This window comes from Fusarium falciforme, chromosome 13 (assembly GCF_026873545.1).
Source record: "Fusarium falciforme chromosome 13, complete sequence".
Classification (NCBI taxonomy): Eukaryota; Fungi; Ascomycota; class Sordariomycetes; order Hypocreales; family Nectriaceae; genus Fusarium; species Fusarium falciforme.
In genome coordinates, this window is record NC_070556.1 from 1,914,255 (window position 1) to 1,930,918 (window position 16,664).

General features: G+C 48.8%; 5 protein-coding genes and 1 pseudogene across 6 annotated transcripts, besides 1 other annotated feature; 2 read left to right on the forward strand and 4 right to left on the reverse strand.

Annotated features, from left to right (window-relative positions):
• Positions 1-693: 693 nt before the first annotated feature.
• On the forward strand, positions 694-2,062 carry NCS54_01494800 (Hypothetical protein; the record flags this gene model as incomplete). The annotated part of the gene is made up of 2 exons (XM_053160068.1): positions 694-1,556; positions 2,029-2,062. 2 exons carry the CDS (start codon positions 694-696, stop codon positions 2,060-2,062), a joined length of 897 nt encoding a protein of 298 aa, XP_053016043.1.
• Positions 2,063-5,132: 3,070 nt separating this feature from the next.
• On the reverse strand, positions 5,133-5,990 carry NCS54_01494900 (Hypothetical protein; the record flags this gene model as incomplete). The annotated part of the gene is made up of 2 exons (XM_053160069.1): positions 5,133-5,926; positions 5,981-5,990. 2 exons carry the CDS (start codon positions 5,988-5,990, stop codon positions 5,133-5,135), a joined length of 804 nt encoding a protein of 267 aa, XP_053016044.1.
• A 481-nt stretch (positions 5,991-6,471) lies between these two features.
• On the forward strand, positions 6,472-7,915 carry NCS54_01495000 (Amidohydro-rel domain-containing protein; the record flags this gene model as incomplete). The annotated part of the gene is made up of 2 exons (XM_053160070.1): positions 6,472-6,804; positions 6,863-7,915. 2 exons carry the CDS (start codon positions 6,472-6,474, stop codon positions 7,913-7,915), a joined length of 1,386 nt encoding a protein of 461 aa, XP_053016045.1.
• A 644-nt stretch (positions 7,916-8,559) lies between these two features.
• NCS54_01495100 (Hypothetical protein) lies at positions 8,560-9,333 on the reverse strand (the record flags this gene model as incomplete). Its single annotated transcript, XM_053160071.1, has 1 exon — positions 8,560-9,333. One exon carries the CDS (start codon positions 9,331-9,333, stop codon positions 8,560-8,562), a length of 774 nt encoding a protein of 257 aa, XP_053016046.1.
• A 1,103-nt stretch (positions 9,334-10,436) lies between these two features.
• On the reverse strand, positions 10,437-10,919 carry NCS54_01495200 (Hypothetical protein; the record flags this gene model as incomplete). Its single annotated transcript, XM_053160072.1, has 1 exon — positions 10,437-10,919. The coding sequence occupies one exon, from the start codon at positions 10,917-10,919 to the stop codon at positions 10,437-10,439; it is 483 nt and encodes a 160-aa protein (XP_053016047.1).
• A 336-nt stretch (positions 10,920-11,255) lies between these two features.
• Positions 11,256-12,921, reverse strand: NCS54_01495300 (annotated as a pseudogene). Its single transcript has 2 exons — positions 11,848-12,921; positions 11,256-11,789 (listed from the first exon to the last, which is right to left on the reverse strand).
• Positions 11,256-12,921: a sequence feature.
• Positions 12,922-16,664: the final 3,743 nt, after the last annotated feature.

Genomic DNA, 16,664 nt, shown 5'->3' on the forward strand with positions numbered 1-16,664 from the left:
AAGTCGCAAGCGAAGGCAGCTTCCTCAAAGCCGCAGGCGGCGATTCAAAGTCTTCCCCCAGAAGCGTCCGTCCACCTGAGACAGATATTGGAACGAGAAGAGGGATACCGGGACGCCATGAATCAGCCACGTATAACCAGCAAGGATTCAGGCAGTGAAACTTTCGCAGCTACAAGTCTCTGGTTGGAGAGAACTCAATGGCCCTCTACGTACCAAAACGCTCGGCGAGACATATTACGGGCGTTGACCAGACTACCAAACCGGCAATCCCTGACGACAGATTATATTTTGGGTCAAGGGACCCTTGAAGACGACGCAGACTTTACAAGCCCACACGAGGACGAACAGAAGATATCGTGTATTATGGGAGCATTGGACTCGGTCATAGATCGTTGCGAGGATACGGTTCGCCACACCAGCCGTACCCTTCTCTGCTGGCTGCTCAGCTCACGACTTCAAAGCCCCCGGGAAATACCCTTCGGTCTCGTGGCAGAGAGGAATACCGAGCTCAGATACAGGCAGATTGAGAAAAAATTCTTGGCCTTCACTTTTCGGACGTACCGAATGCCAAGCAATGCTCGACAAGAAATTGCAGACATCAGGCTGAATTCGACACTCTCCGCTCGACTAGAGCAGATCTGGAACCATAGAGTCTGGGACCTATTTGACACGTCGAAGGGGCTCTGGCCTAGGATGGAAAGTCAGAGTTGCTATGGTGGCATTGGAGAAACACTTGATGATGCTCCTATCAGCGACGATCGATCAAACAGGGACGCATGCGATGTGTTGCAGGATGGAGAAGGGATACACGGTGATAGACAAGATGAAGAGGAGGATGACGGGGATGATGATGATGACGACGTGGAGGACTGGGAGCTCGAAGACGACGAGGATGATTACGATGATGATGATCCTGGATATGACAGCGACCTTATCGGAACCAACAAAGAGCCCAACTCAGAACCGCTTATCAGAGTGGAGGGCAAGTCTGCCAAGCCAGCATTCGACGAGTTCCATGAGCTTCTATTCCAACTATGTCTCACGCTATGCACCGAGACATTCATCGATGGACAACCGGGCTCTACGTTGTTGGTATACTTCAGTGGGGTTCTTGGATTCTCTGGAGACTCTCGCAAGTTCCTACTCGCCCGGCAGTACTGCCCCCAACTGTCAGCAATCATCCATATCCAGCGCATATTGCTTCTGGAGCGTGCGTTACCGCTACGTCCATATCCCATTGTCGGCATTCCGCAGCGGCCACGGACGGAGCAGCTCGAGACCTTGAATAAAATTCGAGAAAAGTACATGGTTTTAGGCTCGCAATCCCCAGTCGCAGAGCTGGTGAGCCTTCGGGACTTTGGCCGCAATGCTGCCCGCACCGAGCCACCATTGACCCTCTTCCACTGGAGCAGTGACGGCGAAACAGTCTCTGACGGAACTCTCAAGCTGACAATGAGGGAATTTCGTAAACTCTCAGAATACTTCATCTCACGGGCGGAAGCACTATGTGATAGTCTTATGTTCGGTATGAAACCCGATGTCGACCTAGTAACTAGGTTTGACAAAAATAACCTGTTGTTTATCTATTTTCTGCCCGAAATAAGAAGCGGTGAAATAAGAAGCAGAGGGCGAATACTCTCTCGAAACCTCATTTTTAATCATCTTTAACGTATATGATAAGCGAGTGAGCCAGACAAGCGAGTGAACCACTATACTGTACTGCAAAAAATAACCTACCCTATATAGACTAACTTTCTTAATAAAATAGCTATAAGGCTAAAAAGGGTATCTTTATAAACCTTATTTTATATAAAATCTAAAAATTATTTTTATAACGTGCATGATAAGTGTCACGACCCATGCGGCAATCACCAGAAAAGGCAGGCGGTAGCACATGGCAGAATGATCTCATCACGGAGCAACATACTGTTGGAGAAGTTGTTGGAGAAGTGGCATGCATGATGATGTTACACAGGCAGCCACCTCAAGGGAAGATGTCACCCCATGATACCTTAATTGTCAGAACAGCGTTACAGATCTGTTGCAGGATCAGCAGGTCTAGTATCTTGGCCTTGCCCCCTCAGATACAAAGATAACGAGGGAGAACGAAGAACCAGGAAGACGAACACAAGCAACCTCATCAATACACTCAAGATCATCCCAATATCATCTTTCATGATCAGTGTCCTAGTGAGGGCGCGCTGTCTGACAGGAATTGGCTATTTCTTCCGCAAAACGCAGTTGCGAAGGAAAACCCTCGTGAAGCTAGGTCAAGAGCAAATTCAACTATCCCTTCAATTGTCGAAAGCCTCCGTGATGTACCTCGCCCCACACCACCCCTGTCACATGACCAGTACATGGGGGGAACCTAAGACGCATCATCAATGATTCTCACTAAAATCATCATATGAATCATTCTGCAGCCGTCAATGAGCCCTCAATCAATCCCCGCAGAGGCAATAAATGCCTATGACGACCGTAGCTTCATCAATGAAGCTAACAGCCGCCGCGAGCATGAGTGCGACAGCACCCGGCGCCCCGTTTTCCCCCCTTCTGACACCCGAGGCTTCAATTTTCAACCTTTCGCTGTAGAAAGGCGCGATCTCAAGGTCAAAGAGCTGCCCCAGGGGCCGCTACAGCTATTCCAATACTTTGTGCCTTTATCCCTAGTTGAAAGCTGGGCTCAATACACCAACAAATGGGTCGATAGCCTGTTAGAGAGAGGCGTTATTGATAGCGCTAACCATGAACTAAAAGACGGCTCATGACTGCGAGAGTGGAAGCCAACTACCGCGGCAGAAGTATATATCTGGCTTGCAATCCTGATTTACCTAGGAATACATAAGGAAATCGCGATTGAGGACCATTGGAAGACCCCTGAGCTACAGGATCAGCGCCCTGAGCACTCTATCATTAAGTTCATGACATATAACCGGTTTCAACTCCTTCACCGCCACCTTCGCCCTTTTGACCATACTAAACTCGAAGATGACGAATGCTTCCCTGAGGTCTTCCAATGCGCGCAACCGTGGTCTGAGCATATACAACAAGCTACAACGCAGCTCTGTGAGCCGGGCTCTCATCTAGCTGTAGATGAGGGCATGATCCGTTATACAGGGAGGAACTCAGAGGTCACATATATACCGGGCAAGCCTACTGACACAGGGTTCAAGGTATGGGTTGTGGCCCAACTTGGTATCTTCTTGCGTTGGATTTGGCACCAACCCGGCGCGAAATATGGCCCTATCGGCGTCGAACGTCCTAAGAAGTTACCAACACGAGCGAGAGGCAGGGGCAAGGCCAGAGGCAGAGGGAGAGGCGGCTTAAAGAGGAAGGATAATGAGGCTGATAAGATCGAGGAAGTCATTGAGGTCGCTACGACAAACGGAGGACAGGCTATCGCCCTTAATTCGACCCAGAGCGTGGTTATTGCCCTGCTAAATTTGCTACCAAAAGCTATCTATCACGTCTTTGTGGACAACCTCTTCGCGTCACCGGATCTCTTCCGCTCCCTTCGTCAGCACGGCCACGGGGCTACAGGCACAGCTCGCCCTAACTGCGGCATTTACAAAGAGCTCGCAAACTCTAAGTTAAGGGATCAGACTGGTAAATCAGGCTTCCAATTTAATGAGATCAAGGTTGTACCTACCCCTGATAACCAGGTAGGAAGCTTCGACCCTTCTAGCTATATTTCCCTTACTAACTTATCTACTTACCTAACAGGTGAATCAAATCGCCTGGAAAGATAATGCCCTCGTATTATTCTTATCAACTGTGTTCAAGGGCGATGAGAGGACCGACCGTTGGAGGAAGAAACCATCAACGAAAAAGGCTACAGCGCGGCCGATACAGCATTTCTTTGGCGGTGAGCCAGTCAAGCTGATATCTATCCCTACGGTAGCTGCTTCCTATAACGATGAAATGAATCATGTGGATCGAGGAGACCAAATGAGGGCATATCAAGGTTATGATCACTCGATCCGCAGAGGCGCTTGGCAGGCTCTCACTTGGACCTTCCTTCTTGACGTGGCCCTTGTGAATAGTTACCTTCTTCAACTCCATGGGCAGCCAAGTTGGAAGCGATATACAAGCCAGAAAGAGTGGCGCCGATGCATTCATAACGAGCTCTTCAAGGCGTTCCATACGACCAGTCAGTCAAGGAGAAAGTTTCGGACCGGAGACGAATTTACGCCTATTGCACAGCATGAATTTATCGCAAGAGGGAAAAAATCGGACTGCGTAGCCTGTCAGGGTTATCGCCTTGGGCAGCCGAGGTCGAGGAGCTCGAGGCGGCCGTTGGCGCCGGTCAGTAATAACAGAAGGGGGCAGCGGCGCCGACAATCAACGAAAGGATGTAAGCAATGCGATGTCGCGCTTTGTAACTCAGATTATTGTTGGGACTTCTATCATAGGCTAATTTAGGTGGGAAGTAATGTACCTTCCATGTTTGGATTTTAATTGGCTAGACACCCCTGTAGTGACCTCTACGGAGGTTTTCGACAATTGAAGGGATAGTATATTCTTCTAGATTAGATAGTCCTCATGACTTTTGGAAAGTATTACGTTGCGATTGAGTGCTATGTTAGCGACGTAAGGCTAAGCGGTCAACTTTGCAGGTACTTGCGGCACGTTGAAAACTTGTTTTTGGGTTATTTTCAAGCGCTTGGAGTGCAAGATGCATTCTGGTCTCATTCGAAGAGTGCGACGTGCTACGTGCTGGGTCGTTGAGAAGTACCCAGTATCTGATTGAATAAAAATGTTGGAGAATGAGAGACTTTTGGAGCACTTGCTTATCGCACACATTATGTCGCAATGTTATCAATATAAAGAAATACATAAGGCTCGGGGAGCCCGTGTTAGGCTCGTGAGCTAGTCCGAGCACACGTGATTGGGAATTACAGTGATTCTTATTCATGCTTAACAGAACATCGCTTCTAATTCCCGAACACAGTTAGACTTCTGATGTAGCAAAGTAAGTCGAGCCAACGGGCGTTTGTATCAGCTATATGAACGGTTTGAACTAGGTAAGACAGTTGATGCCGATATTCTCAGCATTGGAGTGCAATAAGTATTGTTATATTCTTGTCCTCCATCATGGCCTCTCACCCGTTTGCCGCCAAGTAACCTATTACCTAGGCAGTGCCTGTCTGAATAGCTGGAACCACTGGGTAGTTCGGGACTGTATGGTCGGCTCCACCCTTTGCCAGAGAAAGGGGGAGCCATATGGTCAAAAGGATACTGGCACGATCAAACTCTACTAACGCTGTAAGCTTCGTTGCCAACACCCGGTCAAAACCAGATTTCTGCTTGACTTGAACCAGATAGTCGTTGAGAGAAACCCCTTCAGTAGGTTTGCGATATGCCAGCTGGACAGCGATCATCTTATCCTCAGGTTGATGCAGCAACCAAACAGCAACTGCCCCCTGGGCTTCTGCAATAGACTTGATTTGAGGATAAACCTCATGCAGATAAGCCTCGATATTATTGGAGGTATAAGACCAGCGCTTGAAGTGTCCAATAGCATGATGCTCGATAGGGGCGAAATTATAAGCACCAATGACCTTCCAAGCAAAGCGCAGAGGTGAATCAAACGCCGGCTGGCTCCAGAACTTTGTTCCTTCCTCATCAATTGTATACTCATTGGTCGTCCAATGGCTATAGTCGACAGCTTCTTCCCACTTGTCGAATAGATAGGCTCCGCCGGTGAGGAGCTTACCGGTGACTTCATCAAAACGGGTGGGAAGATATTTGAGCTGCATTCCAGGGCGCTCCATCATCTCCAAGCTCTGCGGGTACTGGGAGTTGATGATGTCCGACAGTGACAAGCCGGCCTTGGCGAACGTGATTTCGGAGCTGAAGGCTCCTTTGGCCTTGATTTCGCCAACATTATAGCCGGTGACAGCCTTTGAGGGGATTTGAGAGGGAGCTATCTATAGTTAGCTTGTTTGTGATCGAGGGACACCTTGCTATTCAAACGCACCCATTGTCATAATGAACTTGCAGCAAGTAAATGTTATCGAAAAAGTAGGCAGATGGTTTTGGATTTATAAGGAACTGTTGAGTTGAGGCGAGGTTAAAATATGTCGGGCTATGCGATACTATCTATATATCAGTCTGAGCAGCTATGTAGCCGCTAAGATACTAACTTTGAAATCAAGAGCAAGAGGTCGATTTGTCAGACCAATGTAGCATTTCTCCTAATTTCCCTCGTAAGTCGGCATCACATTTGTGCCGAATGTCTTCTTTGTTAATAATCGGGCCCGGATCGGTGGGATTTTGGTTCAACACGTTAGAAGGAACCCCAGTGGAGCATGAAGCAATTCCGAACCCGGATTCCGACGCTGGATTCCGAAGCTGGATTCCGGAACCGGAATGAACAAATGCCAGCCTACTTTGTTTCATATAGTGAGGGGCCCATTCCCCATAACTCATCTCACTCACGCAACCTTTCGTGCGTTTATTGATCCAAGAATGGCAAAGACGAGCGATTATCAGTCATCGATAAACACCTTCATTGTCGAAGATGTTAAAATTTTTGACGGTCATAAGTTTATTGCCAATGGCTTTGTCTATGTTCGTGACGGCCATATCGCCGATGTTGGCAGCGGCAAGCCAGACAGAATTATCGGACAACATATCTTGAGGATCTCTCGACCACAGCATACACTCATCCCGGGACTGATTGACGCCCATATTCATGCCCTTGCTGGTAACACCAACAGTGTTGAACAGTCGCTGCGCTTTGGAGTCACAACCGTATGTGACATGCATAACGAAGTGGAGGATATCATGCGGCTGAAACAGGTTTGTTTGTCCTTTGACTGGCACAGGGGAATATGTGGAAGACTAAATATGAATGCAGTGGGTTGCCGAACCGCAAAACAAGGCCAGGTACTCGGATTATAAGTACGCTGGAATAGGAGCGGTTGTCGAAGGGGGATGGCCTATCCCTGTCATGAAGAAGGAACTCGAGTCGGTTCCTCAAGGCGAGAAAATACTAAATGTCATTGTCTCAGGCTGGCCCAAACTGAACACAAGCCATGATGCAAAGCCATTTGTGCAACAGCAGGTCAATCGGCATGGAGCATCATATATCAAGATGTTTCACGAGCTGGGAGATACTCTCGGCATGAAACTACCGTCGCCTCCCATAGATGTGCAAAATGCTGTGGTAAAGGCCGCCCACGAAGCGGGCGTCATTGCTGTTGGTCACGCCCTCAGCTACACTGGCGCCATGGATCTCCTCGAGGCTGGAGTCGACGGCTTCACGCATATTTTCCTCGACGAACCTCCCAACGACCACTTCATCAAGATTATGAAATCACGCAATGTTCACTGCAACCCGACGCTGAGCTTGTGTGCATCACAAACCGCTGAGCGACAGGAATGGCAGCAAACATTCAGAAGAGACCCCCTTGCTGAGAGTATGCTGATTCAGAAAACACCCGATAAGCCACTTGGGCTAGCCAAAGAAGAGCGCCCGAGAGCTGGTGTCCAGCATGCCTATGAAACCACGAGAAAGCTGTACCGGGCAGGTATCCCTTTGATAGCAGGGAGTGACTGTGCTGATCAAGGGTTCGGTGTAGCATATGGTCTTGGCATACATATTGAGATGTACCTTTTTGCCCATGAGATCGGCATGTCGCCCGAAGACGTCCTCAAATCTGCCACGTCTACTACAGCTGCTCGGTTTGGGTTCAAGGATAGAGGAGAAATTTCTTTTGGGAAGAAGGCAGATCTAGTACTTGTCAAGGGCGACATTGCTGAGGTACTGTCCGATCCAAAGAATCGTTGTTTGCCAATCGCGGGCGTTTGGAGAGATGGTGTTCTGGCATCTTTTTATGAGCGGCTTCATCCTGAATTTGTGCGGATATTTGTTACGGATGATTCCCCGTGTCAAGACTTGACTATGTAAAAGAATTGAATAGAATCTGGTTTGCTTCGTTTGCTGCTGGACCACTGCAACATTGTCTGGGTGTTTTCACAAAATGACATCCACTTAGACTCACTGGAAGGGGCCGCAATCAGTGACCCCTGGCTATTGGCGCTTATCATTTCACAGGAAAGGGTAGACACTAATTGAGGGGGCCCATAAGCAACCTCAGGGACCACATGAAAGGCCTGCGAATTGATGTTACGTTCACTTAACCTAGCTGTGTTGAGATTCCTTGACTGGTAGACTAGCTCTAACTGGTGTTGGCCAAGCCCTCATTCACATTTGTTACCTATCGCTCGAGGCTGGTTTTTATCATTCAGGAGTCAGTGTGTTTTTGTACCAGTTGAACGAACTCATAGCCTTGCAGAAAACGAGCAAATTATGGCATCACGGCTCACAGTTGACGACACACTTGAAAACGAACTGACGCAATGGCCACACCACCATTTGATATTCACTATACTATATCTAGTCTAATACAATTTCCCATACGCCCAGCCCACCGACGATGCAAATGCAGATGACTGTAATGAACAGGGGAAAAGCCTCAAGCGAGATAAAAACCCCTCTTGCTTGCAACCATCTGCAAAAGTATACCCCAGGCACCTGCCGATTTCAGAGCCCTATTTCTCCTGGACATCAGGGAGCGTGGGATACATGGGTGAAGAATAAGGAACTCCACCTTCGAGACGAGACCTGGGAAGCCAGATGGCCAAAAACAAACTGGTCCAATCAACAACCTTCTTCATCCTGATGGAGACGGGGAAAAAGCTGCCCAGAGAAACTTGGTTTGCAGCTGCAGCCAGCGACTCGATCCCGATCGACGGGAACTCAACGCTTTGAGCCTTGGGAAACGCGAGTTGAATGCCGATCAACTTTTCCTCAGGATGGTGAAGTAGCCAGAATGCAGCTGCTCCCTGATCCTTGGCCCGCTTCTTGAGATCCGGGAACACACGTCGTAGCTGCTCCTCGATATTTGCTCCATCGTAACTCCAGCGTTGGAATCGACCAACGGCGTGGGTGTCAACGGGCGCAAAGTTGGTGGCTCCAATGACGTCCCAGACGAATCGCTTGGATGTCTTGAACAGGGGAAGATTCCAGAATTTAACACCGGCTTCAGGCTCAAATACATTGGCTGTCCAGTCCCAGTAATCAGACGCATTCTCATGGGTGTCGAAGAGATAAGCACCACCGCTGCGCAATTCGCCATTGACAGGCTCGTATCGATGGGGGAGATACTTGAGGTACATTCCAGGGCGTGTATCCATGATTTGGCGGTGAACCTCCTGGAAGTTGACAACGTCTTGGAGAGACGGAAGGCCGTTTACCTGGATTTCCGAAGTAAACGCCGCCTTGGCCTGGATGTCGCCGACAGAGTAACCCTTGATCTGAGACATCTCGACTGTTGTATTACTGCAGGATGTTGTTAGTGACTGCAGAAGGGATTACTACAAAGGCAGCTTACCTTTGATGCTGAAAAAGGTGGTTGTTGCGAAGGGGTTGTTTGAGACCGTACTGTATTGTATTGTGTGTTTGTGCTTGTTTCATTTCAATACAATTCAAGTCATCTTGACTCTCTATTTAAATACATCGTGGCCTCATAGCTAGAGTAACAGCATTGTTAAAGGCGGGATAATAATCTTGCCGGTTTGTAATTGCGCATGATGCCCAAGATAGCGTTGTGTTCTGGTAGAGTCTACAGCATCAGCGCGTTTCTCGGAACTCGGGGTGAATCTCCAAGGGCGGCTTTCTAAAGCAGAGGTTGATCCCACTCTTTCCACCCTCGTTAAGAATTCCTAAATGAATGTGTCTCGGCAAGAGTAGACTGGAGGTGCAGCTACGCTAACCACTCTGTTGCATTCCGAAGTTCCGGATTTCCTGACTTGAGCATTTCGGAACAGCACCCTCCCCTTGAGGTCCCAAATCATCCCAACCGCGAGCTTACCAACGAGTTCAGCGACGGTTCCGATAATGGGAGTTCTCTCTTGAGGTGCCTGTAACGCTTCGTTATTGAACAAGGCATCCCTTGTTCAACTTCACTTGTCGTCAAGAACGACGGCGTTCTTCTAGATATCAGATAGATAGATACCTGCCCCGATTTGATGGGAAAGTACGAACATGCCTCGTCCAGACACAGTGTTGACTGCAGAGATTCCGCGATGCTAGGGGCCCCAAAGTTGCCTACTTGCTTGTGGGGAATCCTACTAATGTCCTGAGGTCACCCAGCCTCACTGTCCCATTAAGGCGTACGCCCCACGGTCTACAGAGCATGAGAACGAGTACGGTCCCAAATTTCTCACGAATGTCGTTGTTCGTGGTGACAAGAGATGGTCGTCATCGCTCAGTAGGTGATTCTTCAACGACCTTCTTTGTTTTCCGTTGTCGTTCACATTTCTTTCTCGTGATCTTCCGCTAGGGATGGCATCGCCAGTGTAATTATTGATACTAGTGATCAATCATCATCTGAGGGCTATATCAATCTTCATTTCGTGAGTTTTTTCTACTCTACCATCTGGAAACTGTTCGTTGTAGCCTGCACAAGCATCTTGAGAGAGGCAATCTGTCCATGACACAAATGCTGGGCCTGTTGAATAATTGCTTCTCTAGCCTCTGGTGCAATGCCTTTTACTCCTGTCGCCCATGAAATAGTCGTCTGATTCTCCCCCATAGGTTCCAGCTTCACAACACCAAGTACCCCACGAGCAGGGCTTGCTGATGGCTCGATGACTTCGTATTTGAACTTGTATGATGTAGGGTTGCACTCTAAGATCCTCTCATCGAATGCCACATCGCCAAAGTAGATGCGCCTGAGGGCCCCTTTACCCTGGCACTCGATAAGAACGGACTTTGTGCATCCAGGAATAAGAACTCTTTCGGTTCCAATGGCGGAGAGGAATGGCCAGACTTCGCTGGGAGGGGCATCGATGACTTCTTGAGCAGAAGCCATGATGATGCGATTGCCGAGTTCTTGAGTTACTGACATACTTGCAATGATGATGATAGCCTTGTAGTCTCGAGAGTGGTAAGAGGAAGAGGCGAAGTATTACTTGGGAAAACGAGGTTGTGTAGTTGACATAAATAATGCCGCAATGCGGGGTAGTTTCATCCAATGCCGCCCTGTGATTGACTGAGCGTACCCTCTTTTGTGAGTACTTTCATGCTCTCATGGATTCTTGTAGAAGGCTCTCCGGTTTTAGATGAACCTAAGTCTAGAGATTCCGGCAGCATGGGGATCGAGGCATATCACTTAATACACAAGAAAAGAGCAATTCCGAGAGGGGAAAAGAAACCCCCTTACTCACTCTATGTTCTAGTTCTATCAAACCGCATCAAATCCCATTTGCGTCCACCTGCCTTCGATCTTCTCCTGAAGCTCTGGGGGATACGAAGACCGAAAATCCACACCCCTAAAGATTCTGTTTCCATCGTATTCCATAGCTAAAAGGCAGTTGGATACCATTTTGCCTCCTTTGACAGAACTTCCACGACCATATTTCCGATAGGGAGTCAGAGGAAGACCCATCACCTCGTCAAACACATATTCGTCAATCCCTGGTCGGCAACGCGACGTGTATGCCCATATGACATCGCCCCAGTTGTGGATGTCTACATCATCTCCGATCAACAAAATGCGGTTAATTAACATGGTTGCTTTGGCCTTGAAGGCTATGTCGCCAATCTTTGTGCAGAGTTCATCGGGGTTCGTCTTCAGCTCGGCCAACTTTCCATTGTCAACCTGTAGTACGCACCATGTTGCAAGGGTTTCTAGAGGCGCGACCGCATCTTTGATGGGAAGATTATGCTCTTGTAAAGCTTCTAAAAGCTGAACTGATGCCATTGAAGCCGTTGTGTGCTAGAATAAATATAGTCAGTGGGTAATCCTGTAGAAGGACTAGATTTTGTAGACTTACCGATTCATCTGTCAGCCGGCCGGGTACAGAAACTGGCAAAATGGCATGGTCCCGATGGGTAATGGCATTAACAGTGAAGAGGGGCTGATTTCCTGCTTCACCCTCGAAATGCATACCAATGTAGTCCTCAAACGGGCCCTCGAGAGCCTTATCCTTGAGAGAAAATGTGCCTTCAATGATGATCTCGCTGTTCGCAGGAACAAGAAGATCACTCAATTCGCATTTCACCATGTCAAGTGGCTTTCCGGCCAGGGCGCTCACGTATTCTCCCTCTGAAACACCAGGTGGTAGAGGAATCGACGCAGCAATGCTTGCTGCTGGTGGAGCCCCAAGGGCTAGAGCCCACGGGACTTCATCTTTGCCCTGTTTCAGCCACTGATCCCGAATCATGGAGTTGTGTTGTCCAGGAATGACGAGGCATGTCAAACGTCTCTTGTTATGAACCATGCCTCGAAAGATAGACCAGTTCGTCCATGATTTATCCGGCGTCTCCAAAACATGCACTCCCCAGGTTTGAAGATATTTGCCGCCATCGCCTTGATGCAGTAGCGGAACTGGTAGACTCGTGAGGTCTACGTCATCCCCAAAGATCTTGTTTTGTTTGCATGGGCCCGTCGAAAGAATATTTGGAGGCAAAGGATCTCGATGTGTAGCAAGACGCATCTTTGTGAGGATATCCTTCCAGCTCGAGTCGGGAGGCAGACCGAGACTACGTGCGATTCGACCGTATCTGAACTTGTCGTCGTTTCGAAGGCTGGCAGCGTTTCCGAACATCTTCCACAAGCCATCTCGAGCGCCTTTGACATTGTGGAAAAGCGGCGCTTTAGCGTTGGTCTCGCTGACTCTTCTCACAATCGCTCCGACTTCGAGATCGGGGTCAACTTCTTGACGAATATCGGCAATATCTCCATCTTTGCGAAGCACTTCGACAAAATTACGGAAATCAAGCTGTGGGTCGCTTTGGTTTGTATTTAGTAAACTTTTGCTAGAATAAGGGCGTAGCTTGATTGGCGAGGACCGTAAGGATAGGAGTACTTGACGGTGATTGACACGAAACATGTTGGTGAGTGAGCTTCCTAGTCGAAGTTAGAGGATTTTAGTATTGCTACATGACCATTCAAACTTCATCAAGGCTTCACCTGAATTTATGATTCTCTACCAGATAAACATTAGAACAATACAGTCGACATCTCATGGAAGCGCTACGGACCTTGCGTGGAAGTTCCGAAAGCTCGGAACGGAACCCAGGAACCAGCGCTACCTGACACTACGGAACTTCCCAACTACAGCGCATCGTCGCCCGATGCGTAAGTGATTCGACGCCGTTTGTTGGGTTGGAACTACTGAGAGCCAATGCTACTAGCACAACGCTATCAGGCACCAAAGCGATCATAAAGGACCTGGAAACAACCCTCACATAGGCTCACGAGCCGTAAAAATAGACTTTCTGCATTGCCTGATCTCTGCGAATAATTGCACTCGCCATGAAAAGGCTCTCTTTTATCAGACGGCAGCTTCTAGCACCGGCTGCTCCAAGAATCATACTCTTCCAGAACATACATCCAACACAGGGGACAAACTCGAGGTTGTTCTCGACAGGCCAGCCATACTCATCCAGAGACACAGCACGAGACCAAACTCCTCATAACCTCCGCGCATCGCTGGAGCCAACAAGGCCAAAGAGGATCGTCGTCGGGATTACCGGTGCAACTGGGGCACTCTACGCAATCCACATCTTGACCCTTCTACGCCATCTTGGCGTGGAGACTCATCTTATCATCAGTAAATGGGCATTGGCCACATTAAAATACGAAACATCCATTACCGAGGCTGAGGTGCGAGGACTTGCGAGCAGATCATACACGGCAAAAGACCTATCAGCACCTATCGCTTCAGGATCCTTCCAGCACGACGGGATGATGATTGTTCCCTGTAGCATGAAAACTCTTGCGGCAGTACGATCTGGTTATTGCGACGATCTGATATCAAGAGCCGCCGATGTCACACTTAAGGAAGATCGCAAACTACTCCTGGCCATTCGGGAAACGCCTTTGAGTTCTATTCATCTTGAGAATATGCTTGCTCTTCGCCGCGCCAACGCCATTATTTTCCCTCCTGTTCCAGCTTTCTATACCCGGCCTGCGAGTATCCAGGAGATTGTTGGTCAGAGCGCTGGAAGGATGTTGGATATGATGGGGATATTCACAGATGGCTTTGAGCGATGGGATGGATTCAAGAGAACTCAGGCTGAGTCGCACTCGCAATACAAAGAAGGTGCCAGCGGGACTGTTTGACAAGTGTTTATAAGCTTTAAGAATTGAGAATCTAATGAGAATTCTCCTCTGTGAGTACGGGCTACTCATTGAAACAGAAAACTGTGTGAATTAGCAGGCCACCCTCGCAAGACCCATGGCGGAGCATCCTGCAGACCATGACCACCATCCATCGGGAACTCTAAGCCGAAATTTCCACCAAAAGAGTTCAACTCATTCTCGAATGAGACATCTACTACATTCACAAAAGCTTCTTCTCGAGTCTCAGTCTCTAGAGCAGCTTGTTGTGGCGTCGCAGAGGAATCTGCCAACATGACATTGCCTTGAGGGGCGGCGGTTGTAGATCGGGTTGGTTCCCGAGGGACCTCTCTGCGTCCTTGACCGTACGTTTCCATAGCCTGACAGAGCTCTCGAATCCTTTTCCCTAAATTGTTTGCAGCCGTGGATGCATCTCCGTACTTCTGGGATAGCTTGCGTGCTCGTACGAAGCATTCACAGATCTGATTGTCATATCCTGGTGTCAAGTCCGGTAACATGGCGGAGCGATGTTCTTCAACGTAGCCCGCCACTAGAAACATAAGAGCACAAATGGACGCGAGAATGTGCTGGTAGTACGGTCGCTGGTTGCGGTATATGTCCGTGGTATTGTCCAGCTCGAATAGCGCTTCTGTGACTTTGTCTGCTAGTTCCATGGCCTCTGGAAGGCATAATTTGCTTTTCTCGACGTCTGATGTGGGAAAGAAATAAGGACGTAGCAGAAGACTCCGTATGGACGCAGCTCGGAAGATGAGGAGTAACAGCCACGACGGAGGTAAGTTCGACGGTTCAGTGAACCAAGTCTCCATATCAGACAGATCGTTGTCTCCGACGCACTTTTTCTGCCACTGCTGGATTTGGAAAACCAAGAGTTCCATGACATCGTCGTCTATACGGGTATTTCCCCTGGCCGCGAGGGATATAGGCTCGTCGAATCTGTCGCTGATAAGGATGAGCATGTACATTGCTTTCGTGTATGGCATACTATTCTATGAGCATCCGGGTTAGCTGACAAGCCCACGATCTGTCTTCGGTGTCCGCGAATATGTAGGTGTAAAAATAAGATCAGGGCGCTCACCAGACAAGCAGACATCGGACTGAACGTGGCATTCGGGAAATTTGCAGGTAAGCCAGTCATAGCACTCCATTGTCGATCGAGTATAATTACAGAACACATCAAAGCGGAAGCCTCTTTGCGTTGACCATCAGTCTTGAGAATGTGATTCAGCATGTCGCTGTTGTGGAAGCCGAGGTCCATCAACATGCGTCCAGCTGTGCCACATAATCTCAATGCAAGCCGTGAAAGGTCATGGAAGGAATGATAATACCCCTTGATCAGATATGTTAGTCTGTAGTACGCTGTGATGAGAGATTGGGTAACAGGGTTGTTTACCAGTAGTAAAGCGATGGTCACTTGTTTAATGCTGGTTGTGGGAGATGTAACGGCAGCATTAGCTGAGTGCATAAAGTTGGAATGCAGAACGGATGCCATCTTTGCAAGCAAAGTGTCTTTTGAGGCTTGTGCTACTGTAGCGAGCATGAGGACCAAGATAATGAGATCGTCATCATCAGGTTGGTTGTTCTCGCCGCCCAGAGATTGGTTCGCATCACTTGAGTAGCATGATTCCAGTTGGCTTCTAATTCTGTCAATGTCGACAAACGGGTGCAGTTCTCCTATGACTTTGTGATATGTATCCACAGCATCTTTGGCTTCCTGCAGCGATAGCCATGACCGGAATTGCATTAGCTGATGACGGTCGCAGCGACGTCTGGGCTGCCAATGTGGTATTGACGACGACAGAGCATCGTTACCATCTACACTTGGCAGCATGGGATGGTGCGATAATGATGTAAGATAGCCTAGTTGCCGCAAAGTGATTTGTACCAGGTTCATGCTATAGTCTGGGCTTGTAGGGCCGTAGAAGCAATAGCTAGCGGAGTTTGGAGTGGTATCTGTTTGTGTGGCATGCAGCTGTCTATTTGACGTGTTTGTGGGGTCACCAGGTGCATGCAACGGTTGAGCAGAAGCAATTGACCCTGATCCTAGGCTGTTCGTCCCATTGCTTTGTGCTTCAACCATGGCCTCGACTCGTCGCAATTGGGCGCGAAGGCTTGCAGCTAGACCTGTGAGATCACTGTCATGGTTGCTTTCACACCCAGCGCTGGGTGCAATTGGTCCTCCGGGGTTGGTAGGTAGACTGGCTGGAGACGGTGGGCCATTGGCTGCGGCCGGTGTCCGAGGTTGCGAAAGTCTCTGATCAGACTCGCCGCTCTGGAACGCTGATGGCTGTGCTGGGCCCCTGGTAGCTGTAGCTGGAGGAACACTTTCTCCATCGTAGACGCATGTCTGTCCTCGGTTTTCGCAGTAGTCGCATGGCTGTTGACCGTCGCATTTGCCTTTCCGTCGTCGACAAGCGGTACATGCATGAGCAGCATATGGAGCTCGTCGCTTGCTAGTATCAGTGGGTAACGAGTTTCTTGTTCTTTTGGTGCCGCGTGAATCCATTC